Source organism: Acomys russatus, chromosome 11 (assembly GCF_903995435.1).
Source record: "Acomys russatus chromosome 11, mAcoRus1.1, whole genome shotgun sequence".
NCBI classification, from domain to species: Eukaryota; Metazoa; Chordata; class Mammalia; order Rodentia; family Muridae; genus Acomys; species Acomys russatus.
Genome location: NC_067147.1, coordinates 3373889 through 3391444, shown reverse-complemented (window position 1 = coordinate 3391444; position 17556 = coordinate 3373889). Strand labels below are relative to the sequence as shown.

The following is a 17556-nucleotide window of genomic DNA, read 5'->3' as shown; positions in this document are numbered from 1 at the left end:
AGCAAAATCTAAAACAATAACAGTCACATGAGAAACACTAGAGACTTTGTATTCCTGTTGAGAATCCTGGCTCAGGGAGCCTCACACAAAATTCAAAATAAACATCGGAAAGAGTAGGCCCAGCCTCCGTGTAGCAGTGGGTCACTAGCACAGCGTATTCTGGGTGGCTCTTTAATTATACAGAACCCTCCAGCATTCAGAACAAAGGACCAGTGCCAAGAACGTGGGTTAGCGTTGTTTTGCTCACGGCACAGGTGTGCCAGTAAAGTCCTTTGGGTCGGTGGTGAACCAACGTTATATACTTATTTATTTCTTGACAAATATTTATTGTGTGTTGTTTTACTTATATGCTGGCATGTGGTGTTGCATAAGAAGCCATCCACAAGGCCAGCTGATCAAAATAGCAGTCATTCATTATTAAACTGTGTGAGTCTAGAAGTTCCAGGTAGGCTGGACTGGGCTGGGCTAATCTGGGCTGGGCTTGTGCTTGCTGGTGTAGGCTGGATGGTAGTCAGCCAGAGCTTGGCTCCTGTGGGGGAGGGAAAATAATGAATTCACTCACATGCTGATCACCTTGGTTCATACCATTTCATAGATATGATGGTGTAGATACACACCATCTGGGATTCAGTGGCAAGCCTCTGTAATCATGATGTCATGTTAAGCCTCTTCTGTCATGATGTCAGGAGATTATTCACCAAAATGAGTAACGCTGTTGATCTCAGTGACCAGGTAAAAGGCAAAGGTTATCTAGACTATGACAGAAAGCTGTTGCTGGGTTTTGGCAGATGTGGCTATGGAAAGGGACTGGGGCCAAGTGATACGTCCATACTACACAAGCTCACGCTGTGCCTGGCTTATCTCTTGGCGTTAGTGATGCCAGGGTGGGGACGAATCCGTGGGGTGCTGGTTTTTTATTTGATTGCTAGGTGATGGACTACAAGATGAAAAGGAAAACACCATATCATGCTACGAAATGATAGCCGCCATGTAGAAAATACAGCTGAGCAGTGGGAGAGAAGCTGGGGTGCAAAGGACGGCACAGCTAGCACAGGGTAGAAGGAGATGCACTCGGGAGCGCAGCAAGCAGGGGTTCCTCTGAGACAACTGCCTGCTGCTGAGAGACATAAGGGCTCTGAATGAAAGCATTCCCATTAGGTGGGACAGTGACTATAAAGACCCTCAGAGTACAGAGGGCAAGGGTCAGAGGTAGGAAGGAGCCCACACAGGCAGCTCTGCACTGAGGGGCAGGCTCACACTCCACCACAAGAGTGCGGCGCCATACCGTAACTCAGATGGCATTTCCACCAGAGACTCTAGTTTCTGTGCTGAGGATACACTACAGGGGTAGGGACACCTAGTAGGTGCCCACATCTGTTTTAGAGTCCAGATTTTAAAAAAAGAAACCAGTGGCATCTGTGACCACAATGATAGCACTAGACGTGGTGAGAAGTGACCATACTTTTGTATGCATTTTGATGGTGGAACTTAGATTTCCAATTGAGTAGTATGGAATATTAGTTGACTGGGGCTAGTTTAAACAACAGACATGGGTTGTCTTAATTTTATGAGGAATATAAAGTCAAACACAGGTCGTTGGCAGGAGCTATTCACCTGGAGGGCACTAAGGAAAGGAAGTATTGCTTTTTGTATCCAGGGGCTGGGCTCTCATGACTGTTCACACTGTGTCTCTTTTGTGCCTGTGTCTAACCAGTGTGCCAGTCACACTGAAGAGAGCCCACCCTGATGACTTCATCTCGACTTAATCATGTTTGTGAAACCCATATCTCTCAGTATGGTCTCAGTCTAATGCTCTAGAAATTAGGAATTTAACATAAAAATTCTTGTCGGGACACCACAGCTTATTACATAGACTATAGAAGAGAAAGGTTATGCAAGGAGCCAAAGAGTTTGACCTGGTGGAGGTTGGAGAAGCTAGGAAGATCGGCTCAGTTTGAACACTCTAAGTATGGGCTCTTCTTAGTTACATCACACATGCCTGCATTTATATGCACACACAAAAGCATATATAAAAACATGCATATGGCAAGACGAGCTCAGCATTGCTAGGGTTTTACTTAGTACCTTTAGTATTCAATGAAGTGTTTGTTAATTTAGATTCTGACTTCTTATTTATAGGTTTAAGAAATTTGACGACAAATACCTTCGGAAGCTTCTGATTCGGGAAAACCAGCCCAAATCTAGCATCGTGTCCTTATATAAAAAGCTTGAGATAAAACACGCCATTGAGATGGCGGAGACAGGGATGATAAGCACGGTCCCCTCGTTTGCATCGCTCAAGTGAGTATCACTTTGCAGAGTGAAGCTAGTATCAATAAGGATGATTTGGTACGGGTTTGAAACCCGTGCCAGTGCTAATATTGTGAGAATAGTAGTATTGTTGGTGTAAGGCCTAGGGTGGTGGCTGAAGAACTCACAACAGAATGGGGTTCTGGGTAAAGGTCAGAGCTCCGTGTGTGTAGTACAAGTTTTATGTTGCCCTTGTACTGTGTTATACTAGGAATGGCAAGTTCCAAAGTAGTGTCATACTTGGGGTCTCTGTGCCTTTGTCAAATTAGCTTGGGAAAGTTTCCTACTGGTTGAAAGTGAGTTAAGCTTCTCTCAGCCTTGTCGAATGGAATGTTCTCAAGATGTGTTGTTTGATTTGCTAGATGGTTATACACAGAATGTAGCTGTCTCCTTATTGACTGGTCACAGTAGTGCACTTAGCCTTGGGGAACACAGACATGGCCCCTGATGCAGGGATTCCCAGCCCTGGCTGAGTGTTGGAAACACCTGGGGGATATTAAAGACTGTAGAGGCCCATGTCACTCCACAAGAACTCAACACGGATTCCCTGGTGATGAGGCTTTAATGAAACAGAGCTGCTTAAATTTCCATTGCAAGGGGCAATCAGCATTGCTTTCTGCTAGGGATAGTGAGTAGATGACACTGTGAGTAATTTTTAAAAAACTGATCACATGGGAAGCTGGCTGTGGTGACATACTCCTGCAGTCATGGTGTACGGTGGCCAAGGTGTCAGGAGGATCAGCTCCAGGCCAACCTGGGTGACAACACGTGACATGGCGAGGTGGGGAAAAAGTGATATAATGGAGGACTCCAGACCTCATGCACAGTTAAGCTTACCAGGAATGATTTTATCACGGAAATAAGTCCTACAAACTTAATTATTCTAAAACCGAGTATTTTAAAATATTTAGAATGTTTGAAAATATTGAGCAATCCCTAATTGCACTTTTTAAAAACTAAAGTCTTGCTCTGGAGTAATGATGTTATAACACTAAAGAGGTAATTAATGATTCTGAAACATTTCATAAGATAAAATACATTTCCCCTGAATTTTTACAGTGATTGCCGTGAAGAAAAAATAAGGAAGCTTACACCAGGCGAAATGGATGAAATTAGAGAGATATTATCAAGGAATCTCTATCAGATCCGTCAGCGGGTAGGAAAAATTTATGCATCAAAACACTTGCTTGATTATGGCTAAAAACCTGCTCTCCAGCTGGCACCATAAGTAGACTACTCCATAGATACCAGTCCTTGTGAGCATCGAAGGCAGCACCCCATCCTGGAGACTGCCTAAGTTCTCCCAGACACCTCAGCAGAAGCATCAGAGGCCCAGGGGTTCTGATGCATAGGGAGGTGTGGGCTGAGCAGGGAGGAAGAATCCAGCTAATGGTTTTTAATGTATGAAGGTACTTGTAGGTCAGTTGTTAAGGGTGTGTCCTGGTCTTCTAGGGGGCCTGAGCTCTATGTCCAGCACCCATGCAGGGTGGCACGCCATCACCTGTAACTCCAGCTCCAGTGGGATCCAGTGCTTCTTGGACATCTGCACACATGTGCACACTCCCCCACATAGACATAGACATACACACACACACACACACACACGATAATAAAATACAATCTTTAAAAAGTCTTAAAGGTTGTTAGACTGTAAATTGATCAATTCATAAAGTACTAAAGTTTCTTTGTGTCTTCTGAGCCACTTCTTTCATTGTATTTCCAACGTTAACACCCTACTGTGAATACGCAAGTGGTATGGTATTAACACGCCAATGATCCCAGAGTCTTCACCATTTGCCAAGAATCATTTAGTGCACCGCTTGTCTTCACTCCTCTGTGCTCCTCAAAGTGCAAGGCATGACTGTTGTCTCCGTCTCACAGATAAAGAAGCTGAGGCAGTCCCAGCTTGGCAGGGACTATAGCTTCCTGTTTGAAATTTAACAGGACAACAGTTGTTGTTTCTAGGATAATCTGGGGGCTCTGCTGCCAAGCTCCACTTCTTCCAACATGATGTGATCCATGAACTCACTTCAGACTCCCATACTCTGCCAGCCCCATTCTAGACCCGATAACACATGGGGCTTACGCAGGGCTACTGAGCAATTGCTCTTGTGGTTCTATTAGACTAAGATGTCCAACTACATGATGAACTTCTCGAGACACAAGCAGGACATACGTGACATCACCTTTTCACTGGCCTGAAGGACCTAATGTACTTCAGGACATGGCTTACTTTCAAGACGTTCGTGCCAATTCTATCAGGAAATGAGCTTAATTACTAAATGTCCTGCATGAGGGGAAAGATCTGCATAGCCCCCCGTTTACAGGTGGAGGTAGCCTGTGGTGACATCTCACCATGGGAGCCCTGAGATCGGTCAGGAGGATGTGCTGCCACCAAGTGTCAGCATGACTCATGTTTATGACCACAGTCTCTACTCAGTAGAGATTGTATTCAAAAATGATTTTTGTTTTACTGTTAATCGTGACTGGACACATACAAAGCAGAGAAGGCCTTTGGGAACTAAATTCCTTTTCCAATTTACAAAACCAATGCTTTTCAACAAAGAAAAAAAAAAACATACTCACTGGCTTATAATATAATTAATTCTTTCAAAATCTGAGTGTTAACTTTGAGACTCTAGAGCGTCATTTGGGTTTTGTCCCACAGAGGAGGCGACCTCACTCATGTAACCCCAACAAAAAGTCAAGCTTTAAGTTGAGGAGAAGTGACTGATTGGTCATTTGGTAACAACGTCCCACGTGCGTTGTCATTTCAGACCTTGTCATATAACAGACACAACCTGACGGCGGACACGAGTGAGAGGCAAGCCAAGGAGATCCTCATCCGCAGGCGGCACAGCCTCCGGGAGAGCCTCCGGAAGGACAACAGCTCGAATCGCGAACGCAGGGTAACTGCTGCCTTAAGAATCACAAGTCTCCCAAGGGCAGAGCCCTCAGCTGTTCCGCTAACCAGCTGGAAGGAAGACTCTCTGACTCTGCTGGTTGAATAGCTGCTGAGAGCCAATCCCCAGATATCCTGGGGTGGAATAGATAATAATGTCATTGTACTGCGTGGAGCGCCATGCTGGAAAGGCTTACTACGCAGGAGAGGCTTAAGGCCAGCCTGGGCAATTAGTAAGACATACCTTAAGAACAAAAGACAAATAACAGCTCATTCCTTTTAGAGTACTTTTTTTTTTCTTTTGTTTTATTCAAAATCTTACATAACCCAGGCTGGTCTTGAAGTCATTGTATAGCCAAGGATGCCTTCAAATGCCTGATTCTCTCAGTTCTGCCTCCCATGTGCTGGGCCTATAGGTTTACATCACTCTATTCACTTTATATTCTTGCCACCCTTACTCATATGGAATTCACTGGAGAATAAAATGAATGGATTCCTATGCCTAAGAGTCTTATGCCAGTGGAGAAAAAAAAAATTTCCAGCAATAAAATATACATTATGTTATACTTGACTACAGTAAGCACTTTAGAGAAAATATATGTGTTTGGGGGCTAGAGGGGTGTCTCAGCAGTTAAGAGCACTAGCTACTGTGTTTAGTTCTAAGCATCCACATGGTAGCTCACACATCTCTGTAATCCAGCTGCAAGGGACCTGTCACCCTCACACAGACACCTATGCAGGCAAAACACCAATTCCCATGAAGTAAACCATGTATGTATATTAACATCTACATGTATGCATATGTAATAGAAATGTATACATATATATGTTTTAAAGGCCAAAGAAGGAAGTTAATAGGCATACTTAAATCACAGTTTTAACCAGAGTGGCTTGGCAAATGCAGACCCTGATACAGTGGCCTGTGCACGCTGCTGGGATGTCTTCTGCAGATGTGCTGTTGAATAATTCCTGGGGAGAGCACCACGCCTGAGGAGAACGGCACAGTCTCTCAGTGACGTTATCTTCTGAGAACACTGCTGCATAGTCCATTGGCCTTTGACAGTCATGTAGCCTATGACTACATTTGGGGTACCAACAACAGGTACCGGGATACAAACCGCTGAAGGCAGGCAGGTCTCACCTTCTCTGCAGAACTACCGGAAGGCCCGAGTGCTTGTGTATGTGAGCATTCACAGTGCAGTCCAGCTAGGCAGGGGCTGGTGTCTCAGCGGATGAGGCAAACTATTGACAATGACACCCAGTCATTGACTGATATGACGTGGCAGGCTTTTATTTTCTAGAAAATTCTATATTGGATCTTCAGAGACGTGTGAACAGGAGAAAGTCTTTCTATGTATAATATGCAGCAGTGGCCATTACAAATTAGCTCTAGAAACTAAAGATCAATGTTCAAAATATAAGCAACTTGATTTTGTAATACTTTGCTGTTCTGCCATTTTAGGACGTATTGAAATAAACGAAACAGAAATGGTCGCATATTAGTGTAGCTCCTTCCTCAAGTAGTCCGCATCTTTCTGATGAACTGCCATAGGCAAGGGGGTCAGTTTCCTCTAAGGGCCAGTGGCTTCCACACCTCATTAATGGACTCCCATATTCTCTTCCCTTCTGTATTGATTGTGATTCGTTGGGTTTGGAAGGCATTGGGTTGTTGAAGCATGCTGGTTACAGGGTCTAGAAAAGTACCAACTTTAGGATGAACAACTAAAAGTATACTTAAAATTCTAGTGTTGTCATAAAACGGTGTGTGTAACACAGTAGGTGGCACTTTTGTTACTGGAACAGTGTTTTCTACTTCTTTTACAGGCTTCCTCTTCAACCTCTCGGTATTTATCCTTACCTAAAAATACAAAGCTGCCAGAGAAGCTGCAGAAAAAGAAGAAGATTGCAAATGCAGGTAATTACCTGGAGCAGAAATGCTTTCTGATCTGCTAGCTGATTCTTATAAAGTAAAATGTCCTGGCTTCTCCACTAAGGATGAGTGAGCCCAGTCACTTGTGACCCCCCAAGGAGCAGCAGGCTCCATTTTATTAGCATTGTGACCTTGGTTAATGGAGTTCTATGCTTATTAAAAATAATCCAATCACTCATTTTTCTTTTTTTGGTTTTGTTTTTATTTTTATTTTTTTTACTCTTTTTTTCATAATGATCCTTTAATATAGCAAAAGCAAATCCATTTACACCAGAAGATGTTTAAACATATACATTTGTAAAGTAATTCTAATTTGTTTTCATAGAGTGGATTATAGATTTTTACTTCCTTGTTTGATAGTAATCGCATGTACACACACACACCACACACACACACACACACACACACACACACACACACACACACACAAGTAAACCCCAGCACCACATTAGGATTCCGTTTTGCTAAAATATGTGATGTAACAACAATTCAAACCCTCTTTGCTTGTTTACTGAATTCACCAAGAAAAGGACAGTCTAAAGGTTGTTTGTGGCAGTGGCAAGAGGGGTGAGAAACGCAAAGCAAGGGAAATGGAAGGCAGAGCAGTGACTAGTCATAAATGTCTCCCTACATTCGATGCTACAGATGCAGCACGCAGGCAAGGGGCGGGTCCTTGCAGTGGTCTTCCTATGAACTCCATCTCCCAGAGCCGGCTCTAATGCCTAACCATCCTTCCCTTTGCTTAGGAAGTGTATACTGATGCTTTGGTCCTTCTGTGGGCATGTAAAGTGCAAAGCTGCACGCAAAATTCCAGATGAAGGGAAAAATCTAAGCAGCAGGAAGTTGTGAGATTGTTTGCCAGCGTTAGAGGCAGAAACTGAGCCCCTGTGAAAGGGTCCCCCCCCCGGGGGGGGGGGCAGCCGCAGAGGAGACAGAGCTTCTCAGATTGAATTCCAGCCCCAATACTTACTTGCTAATCTCTGTGGGAGCTACAACCTCTCTGTAAAAGGATTATGAGGTGGAGTCGGTGGGGAAATGTGTTTAGCAGTTAAAGTTACCTGTTTCAAAATTAGCACGGACACACTTTTGTGACACAGATATTCAAGGCCACTCAGCTGGAGTACGGCGAGCCTTCCGCGAGTCCCGTAGGAGTGGTGCGGCTCGCTGGGTGTTTGATATGAGTCGTGTCTCTCTGTTCTGCTCCACTTGCCCACACTGCCTTTCTGTTCTGTGACAGGTGGCAATAGCAGTGACTCCGACACAGATGCTGGAACCACTGTGCTCAATTTGCAGCCCCGGGCCAGGCGCTTCTTGCCAGATCAGTTCTCAAAGAAACCCCCGCAGGCCTACAAAATGGAGTGGGAGAACGAGGTGGATGTGGGCTCTGCACAAGTGCAGCCTGGTACCCCTCCAGCGCCCCGCAGTAAAGAGGGGGGCACGCAGACACCGGGGGTACTGAGGCAGCCCCTGCTCTCCAAAGACCAACGGTTTGGCCGGGACAGGGAAGACAGCTTGACTGAAGACGTTCCACCTAAGCCCCCACCGAGACTGGTGCGTCGAGCGTCAGAACCCGGGAACAGGAAAGGCCGCTTCGGCAGCGAGAAGCCATGACGTAAAGCCATGACGTAAAGCCATGACGTAAAGCCAAGGCAGTTTCAGATGAATGGGCTAGCATGGTTGTGGCTTGTTACTCAGACTTGATCGGCTGTGGAATCCATTTAAAGGCCTCTATCTAGAAGCATCCTTTGGGTGGTAGAGCCAAGCCACTGATTTATGGGAGGAATACTTACCTATCCCAAGAAGAGGAAGGAAGCCCCGCAAAATGGCTTTCAGGACCTTTGGCTAGTAAATATGTTCTTTGCAAGCCTGAAAGAAAAAAAAAGTGTGCCTTTATTGAACTTGAATGACAGAACTTGAAATTTTTAACACACCTTTGTTGGTGAAAAATTTAATATATGCCTCAGTTTTTATTTATGAAAAATGTGTTTATCTGTAGAGATCATTTTTTAAGGGAATAGCACTACACATGATGAGAACATATTTTCAAGGGGGTGATGGTCAGCGCCTAGACGTGGGTCTTACATTCCGGACCCCACCTTTCCCATCCTGAGCTGATGGACCACTTAGTGAGGTAGAACATCGTCCATAACAGAGGAATGCGTAGGCAGATGCAATGGCATTGGCTCTCAGCAGTGTGGGCCGGAAGTCCCTGTACAACTCTGAAACAACGAGAGACAGACTGCTTTTAGTCAGTTCCTGTGTTTCCCATGGCTTTGGAGTAACGTGTAACACCCTCACCCACATCCCCACCCCCACCCCCAGTTTTTTTTCTAGGAACAGAAAGATTTGGGCAAGATCAGCTCATAGTGTTTATAGACTTGACGGCAGCTCCCGAGAAGCCCCATCTGTGAGGACCTCTTGTGGTCAGTGGGGGACAGAGCAGCAACTACTGACCACTTGGGGTTTTTTTTTTTGGGTGATGCTGGGGGAAAGCGGAGGTGGTTACTTTCATAGGCATCCATGTTCACCGTCTTTAATAAAATTGTCCCGTGGTACATTCAGAGCTCCAAGCTGGGAAGGGTGGAGCTTACACAAACCGTCTTCCAACGTGGAAGGGGAGAGGGAGCCGTCAAGTTTGACCTTTGATGAGGAAGCACTTTGGAGAAAAACCCTACTTTTTGCACTAGTCTATAATTTGTTACCTCTTCGCCTTTGATAATGTAGTGACTCAAAATTTGTCGTTAAACATTAAATTCTATTCTCTGAAGTACTTCTTAGGAATGTGGCAGAGAGGAACAGTGGGGCACAATCATTAAAGATTCATATAAAAATCAAAGACTCTTAAGCTGAACATTCTTTGCCTTGTCATATGTTTTCTGAATAACTGTCCTTTAAGATATTCCTGGGTTTACATTTTAAATGAAGCCATTGCTATAGTTTTTATTGGATCCTTTCAGCCACAGGAAAGGATACAAAGTAGCTTTGAGAGTTCTCCATTGCTTTTCTGTGGCTGCTATAAAGCAGTCCATTGACCTAGAAGACGCTTACAGAGGAAAGGGCTTCTTTCGCCTTATGCTTCCGGGTCACAGTCTATCATGGAAGGCAGTCAGTGCGGGGACTGAAGCAGAGACTATGAGGAAGGTTACAGGCTTGCTTTTGGCTCATGCTTACCTTGCTTCCTTATATAGCCGAGGCTCGCCTACGAGGGGTCACAGAGGGCTGTGTCCTCCCACAGCAATCATCACCAATGGCGATCTTTCCAGACATGCTGGCCACAGGCAGTCTGCTCAAGGCAACTCTTCAGCTGAGATCCCCTCCCCAGGTTACTTGTGGTTGTCATTACAGGTTGACAGCCCAAATTAACCAGGACAGATGATAAGAGTGTGTAGAAGTGAGACCGAAAAGCCCTGCCTCCCGCTCTCCCCCGTCATTAATGTGGCTTTTCGTGTGCTCCTGTCTTGAGTTCTACTATACCATCACATGTGGAAGGGAAGTACGTACAGTGACAAGCCAGATGGACCCATGGGACACATATAGTGGCAAGCCCACATGGACCCATGGGACACATACAGTGGCAAGCCCACATGGACCCATGGGACACATACAGTGGCAAGCCCACATGGACCCATGGGACACATACAGCAGCAAGCCCAGATGGACCCATGGGACACATACAGTGGCAAGCCCAGATGGACCCATGGGACACATACAGTGGCAAGCCCACATGGACCCATGGGACACATACAGTGGCAAGCCCAGATGGACCCATGGGACACATACAGCGGCAAGCCCACATGGACTCATGGGACACATAAAAAGTGCAACTGGAAAGCTACATGCTTAAAACTCTGTGCCAAAGAGGAGAGTCTCTATTTTAAATGACTACATTTTTATAATCCATGTATTCCTTCTGAGAAGAAATTAAAACTTTTATAGGTTTTACTATAGAAATAGAATTCATAAAATGCTATGATATTTATTTTCCAAAACATATAATCATGGTGAAAAGTAAATAATTTATTGGCTACTGGCAATGGAGGCAGAAGTTGAACATAACCTTCAAATAGCACTGGTTTTCTATATTAATAAATATCATAAGGAATACTATATTTCTGGAACCTAAGGAAGAAACATTAAGTAGGGTGCTGTGACACTTCAGGCTAAGTAGGCCAAATTCAGCATTCACTACAGAAAACATCACGTAAAATATTTGTGACTTTGTATAAATTTCAGAAAAGGAACACCTAAGTAGTTTTATCTTAATTATCACTAGTTTAAGTTTTAATTTGTTTGATGACGAAGTCAATAAAATACATTTGATGTTAGGCTTTTCTCTTTACTTTTTTCTTTTGATGACTACTTGATTCTGGCAGAAATTTGGCAAATGTTTTCACCATAGAAAAGGGTATATGGAAATGAAACTCTTCAAGAGGAGTTAACACTTTACATTTCTAAAGTGTAGAACCAGCCTCTCTGCCCTTGGAAAATGACTCTTTTTGTCCAAATGTCAGCTGACCCAGTCAAAGTTCCCTAATGCCTGGAGAATTTTGAGTGTTTTCCTTTCCATCGTTAAGAAATAGGATTTGAGATGCCGAGGCATGATCAGGGGTATGGTTCCTTTAGGCAGTCAGCAGGGGAGGGAAACTTAGCACCAGAATCGAAAACCTTCGAAACCGCATGTTCTGTGTACATGCCTCCAAATGTCAGAGATGGAATTTCATTCATTCGTTTCTGTGTAGTGGGGGGTGTTCATTTGTATGAAAAGTGTCACCAAGACTTTATCATGTCTTAGCACAGTTTGCATTTGTTTGGGTTAAAACTGTCATTTCATCGCCAAGTATAAGCACAGCAGCAATAGTGCCAGTCCAAAGTGCACACTGGACTTTATTCTTTAAAGGGTGACTAAAAATATTGCTTTGTATAGATGAAATGATTACTGAAACACCACTAACACGTAGATTCTGGGACACCTTGGGGACATGAAAACCTGCAGAGGCCCAGGCCTCTAATATAAAACATGGCATGTCCTCCACATACCTAGTCATCTTGAGGTGACACATGATACTTCAAATGCACATATGCTGTCACCTGTGCCCTGTTGTGTTTAGTGGAAAGTGACAGGGTAAACAAGTTTATATATGCTCAGCAGAGATGCAAGTTGCTTTGTTTTTGTGTTTTGGTTTGGTTATTTTGTTTTTTCTGAGACAGAAACCAGGGTTTCCCTGTGTAGCCCTGGCTGTACTGGAAGTCACTCTGTAGACCAGGCTGGCCTCGACCTCAGAGATCCACCTGCCTCTGCCTCCTGAGTGCTGGGATTACAGATGTACACCACCAACACCTGGCTTGGCCTATTTATTTTTTTAACATCCTCTATAGCAAGTGGATTGGACAGACACAGGAGGCATTGGGATATGAGAGGTGGAGGGTACATGGCCCCTACCCTGCTGCAAAGAAAAATCTTAAGACTCAAAGTGCTGACCTGGGTTTCTGTTTTATTTTCTCTACTTCTTGTTTTCTTATACTTGGTTTATTTGTTAGGGATTTTATAAACATATATAATAAAACATGATTATATACACCTCTTATTTTTCCTCTTCAATTCCATATCCTTTTCAAAAAAATACCCAATTCCTGCTACTCTTCTTTTACATTTTTGATAGCTTCATGGTCCAAATAGTGTTGACTGACCATACATGCATGAATGTGGCCACTCACGGGAGCATGGAAAACCTACCAGTAACCACATCCTTAAAGAAGGAGTCTCTCTCCCTCAGCAGCCATCACTTGCCGGTAGCTCCTCAGTCAGAGTGAGGCCAGGAGAGCACCTCCCCTGCCTTGCTGGCATCGTTAATGACTTTGTCCTATCCAGGTGAGCAACAGTTGCTCTGAGTTCCTGAATGCAGTTCTATGTCGTGTTTAGAAGACGGCATTTCATGGCTTCTTTCCCCATCCTTCGGGCTTATAGTTTTTGTGTCATCAGTTCTTTATTAACTAATCAGAGATGATGGAGGACAATTTTAAACAACATTGAGACGGGGTAATGGGAATGCCCATGTCTGGATTGCAACCAGGTCTCTGAGCACAGAAGTCAGCATCTGAGTACACAGTGCCCCAAACACCCCACAACAGCAAAAGGTGTCACAGAAAATTGGACCACTCCTAGAAACACCAGTTTTGGGTTGTTTGACTCTTCTTTGTAGGGAGGAAGTCACGATGGCTGCAGTTCGTGAAAGAGAATTTTTGAATGCTAATAATTTTGAATTGTGTTTGACCCAAATACCTATCTTAAATGTCACCTTATAGAAATAACACTAGATTCTTCAACTTTATGCTTAAATGGACCCTTTTAAGTATTCAGAGATAACACCTGCTCCTGAATATGAAATGTCACCTTTCTTTTTCAGCTCGATGGCAACCATTGTCCCACCAAATGATCTGCAGAGACTATGAAGTTATGTATGAACCCACCAGATTTTAGTGGTTCCTCCAGCACGGCATGGGTTACACAGCAAGTTAGTGTCTTGCTGCCACAGGTGCCTTTTCCTTTACCCCCACCTCTGTCATCTCTGAGCATATACACTTAGCTAGAAAATTATTGTCAGTGCAGTTCCCACTTGGCACACCCAGTATGCTACTCATTCCAAAGAGCAGGCCGAGTAAAGGAGCTCTGATGGTGACTCAAGCGCACTCACCCTTGCCAGGGATGTCACTAACTGGCACTGTCTCAGTTGACTCGGGCCAGTGTTCAGCCTCAAGGAACAAACTGGCTTTAGGAGTCAATGCTCATGGTGGTGGCAGACTCACAGCAGGACTTGGCTATACCAGGTTTACCCTAGCCACTTTGTACGAGTTTTATTTCAACAACCAAGTTTGGGACCAGTTTAGTTAAATAAGCTAACACACCAAACTAAAATGCCCTTAAGCTCCAACCACTCAGAATGGAATATAATACTCCCCTCCTTATATAACTGCAGTCTCTCTTTGTGTCATTTGTTACTTCTGGCTAAGATCTGAAAAATATTAAGTGAAGATTCTAGAAATAACCACCATATGTGAGATAAATGCCCATCATTGTGAGCAGGGCAATGTACAGTTGTGCTATGCCACTCTGTGCCTTGTCTCCATGATGCCCCTGTATGTGGCCCATATGTTAGGGATGTAGCAGCCACTTTAGCCTATTACATCAGCTGTGCTGATGTGCCTTTCTTGTGTTCGTCTAGGCCCTACTGCACAGAGGACGCAGCTCAGATTTGCCAAAGGGAAGCTATAAGGTGCTTGCTCTAAGGGCAAAGGTGAATGCTCTTAACTGGGGACAAAAGAATAACACTGTTAGTGAAAGTGTGAAGTGGGACAAATAAGTTCATCCTACATTTGCCTTAGCCCCTTAAACTGGAAACATTATAGCAATTAAGGTGGGGAAAAGTGATATATATTTTTTTTTAAAGTGGGCTATGTAAGGTTTGACACTACTATGGCTGCAAAGATATCCCTTGGAATCTAAGAGCGAACCTATGGCTGTGGGTGTGTCTTAAACAAGCCCATGGTTCCATTTCCACCTTTCGCTTTGATTATATTTGGTTTCCTTCGGTGCATGCAAATGAAGAACGGATTTTTATTTATCAGGATCTAAAAGTTTAAGTTGTCTGATAAAAGTACAATTTTTCCATTACTGCAATCTAGGATTTTTATCTCCTGTCATTTTTGTGTGCTTTGATAAAATAGTAGTATTCTGTTTTAAGTATTTTTATTATTTTGGCGGAATTTCATAGTGTGTTTTTATTCATCCCCCTTCCCATAATTCCCCCACCTCTTTACCCATACAACTGACTGTCTTATGTGTGCAGCACACATATTCTTGGGTGTGGGACAGCAAGAAGTGTGTCTGACCTGCCAGGGGAGGAGCTTCTTGCTTGACCCACCCGGCGTGGCCCGGCCCCGTCTCCTATTCTATCCAGTGATCCTCAAGCCTGTGTCTGGACCTTGGGGGTCAAAGCATGCAACCAGCCAGCCAGCAAGCAAGCATTATTCGGCTCCAGAGAGAGTGGTGGTCTCAGAGCAGTTGTTCCCAGAAGGCTCTGCCCAGGCCTTACCTGCACAGGCATGCCAGCAGGACCGTCACCTGTGGTGAGCTACAGGAAACTATGCCCACATCACCGCTCAAGGCCCTCAGTTCATGGCCGAAGCCTTCCAACTACGGCTCCCTAGTTCCCACCTTTTGCTTGTCCCTCTGGACTGAACTGTGCATACACTCTGAAACATAGAGCTCCAGGAGAGAGGCCTGGTCCAAGGCATCTGTCTGTGGCTGGCACAGTGCTTGCTGGTGGGCAGGTACGCTCCCTTCACAAACACTCCACATCACTAAAGCAAGTTTCATACACCTCCAAGTTGTTTCAGCTCCTATTTGGAGGTTATTTTTCACTTATCCAGGAACAAATTCATGTGCCTCAACCTGACACTTCAGACAGGATTACGGATGTTATGTAAGGGAGTTTAAAGAACAGGACACACATGTTAACAAAGCAGATTTAATTTCCCTGAGATTTTATCTCATGAAATGATATAAATACCACTCATCAAACCTGGGTCTGTCCGAGCTTCCCATGTAAATGGATCAGCTAGACAGTGCCTCACCGTGGTCCCTAGGAGAAAAAAGGCTAGAGCCGGAGCATATACATACCCTAGGACATGCTGGTCTGTGGACCATGCTGTGAGCAGGACACCAGACAAAGTGTAATATGAGAAGCCATTTACCAAATAAGGAGATAAAACAAACAAACAAACAAACAACCCCCAAGTATCACATTAACACATTCCCGAAGTCACTAGTGCAAGGTAACAAGTGTTTCTCTAGATACCCGTTGATTTTGGTTTTCATTGCATTGTGCTGATTTTAAAGTCTCAATAAATTTGTACATTTGACTTAAAAAATAAAGTGCTATGGCTTTAAGAATTAAAGCATGGCTATAGTAAGCATTTATAAGAAAAGTCCACTGTCCTTGAGGGTACAAACAGTCTTTGGAGAAACCCTTCTGAAACGTATCCTGACCGCGATATGCTTATTGTCCTTCTGGACCCAGTCCCCATGACATGGAGATGCTGTGTGGAGGCGTGGCCACACAGTCCCCAGGACACTGAGATGCTGTGTGGAGGCACGGCCATGCAGTCCCCATGACACTGAGATGCTGTGTGGAGACATGGCCACGCAGTCCCCAGGACACTGAGATGCTGTGTGGAGGCGTGGCCACGCAGTCTCCAGGACACCGAGATGCTGTGTGGAGGCGTGGCCTTTCATGCCATGCTTTGGTCCCTTAAGAATTCTTAGCTCTCGTGGTAAATTCACAGTGGAAACATCTTCAAAGAGAACTGTTTTTCTTATAGCCGCAAGAGGAAAGGGATGACAATCAAGCCAAAACTGTCTTTCCAACTGTCATAAATATCCCCCCCTACATACACATACACTGTCCAAAGCTACGGAAAACCCTTTTTCTGATTTATAAATAGTAAACATTAGAGTTATGAAAAATTAGTGCACTGAAATACAACTTGCCACTCCATGTTATGTTAGGTTGAACACAGGCATAATTTACTAGAGGAATAATAAAAAGGATTAAAAGGAATGTGACTGCTGACTTTGTGCGGAGGTGGGCCCACAGGCAATGCTCATGAACAGTCAATGTAACCCCGACTGTCAGCAAGCCAGGTCCACATAAGACTATGTATCTACCTTCTGGCCTTGTCCTGGGTGCTGGTGAGGGAAGGACACAGCCACATGCCCTTAGTCAGCCTGGCTCTTCCCAGCCAGGTAAGTAAAATGGAACAAAGCAAATGACTTCCAATACTCCAGCAGAGGCCGACCCTCCCTGGCCTGGGGTGCCTGCCCCTACTCCTTTCTCTGGAGAGAACATTTATCTCAACAGCTCTCTTGAGTTTCTCCTTCACTGCCAGCTTGTTAGTACCAGAACGGTGCGAGTCCTCAGAGCCCCAGAGCTTCTGGGATCACAGATCTTCCCAAAGTCCTGAGTCAGCTGCAAGGAGAGAAGGCAGCCTGAGAGAGAGCTGCTTGCTGCTAGTGACCAGATACCTGGGTGGCGGGAGAGATGGTATGACACAGCTGCAAGCAGTAAGTTTAGGGGGCACGCTCAGTTAGTTGTCAAATTGTTAAATAGTCCCTAAATTTTACTTCAATCAAAACTATAATGTTTCACAGTGCCCCTCGTCCACAGTGAGAAACCCTACAAATCTGGCCTCAGCAAGGTCTGTGTATCTATAGTCTGGGGGTGGGGTCAGCTTCTGATGTTTCACCAGCCAAAACAAAGCAGTTGTTTCAGTCTCTGGGATTTTGGCAGAGGAGCTAACTCTAGGTTTCTGAGAGATGCTCAGCTTGTGACCACCACAGCGCTAAGCAACGGGCATT

The 17556-nt window shown here is 44.5% G+C and overlaps 1 protein-coding gene across 1 annotated transcript in view; it reads left to right on the top strand.

Moving 5' to 3' along the window:
* Positions 1-9439, top strand: part of Slc9a2 (solute carrier family 9 member A2) — an 81872-nt gene extending 72433 nt beyond the window's left edge. The window contains exons 8-12 of the mRNA XM_051152726.1: positions 2140-2301; positions 3370-3466; positions 5088-5219; positions 7037-7127; positions 8380-9439. Coding sequence (XP_051008683.1) covers positions 2140-2301; positions 3370-3466; positions 5088-5219; positions 7037-7127; positions 8380-8753 — 856 coding nt within the window. The 3' untranslated portion in view covers positions 8754-9439. The remainder of the gene's footprint in view (positions 1-2139; positions 2302-3369; positions 3467-5087; positions 5220-7036; positions 7128-8379) is intronic.
* Positions 9440-17556: the final 8117 nt, after the last annotated feature.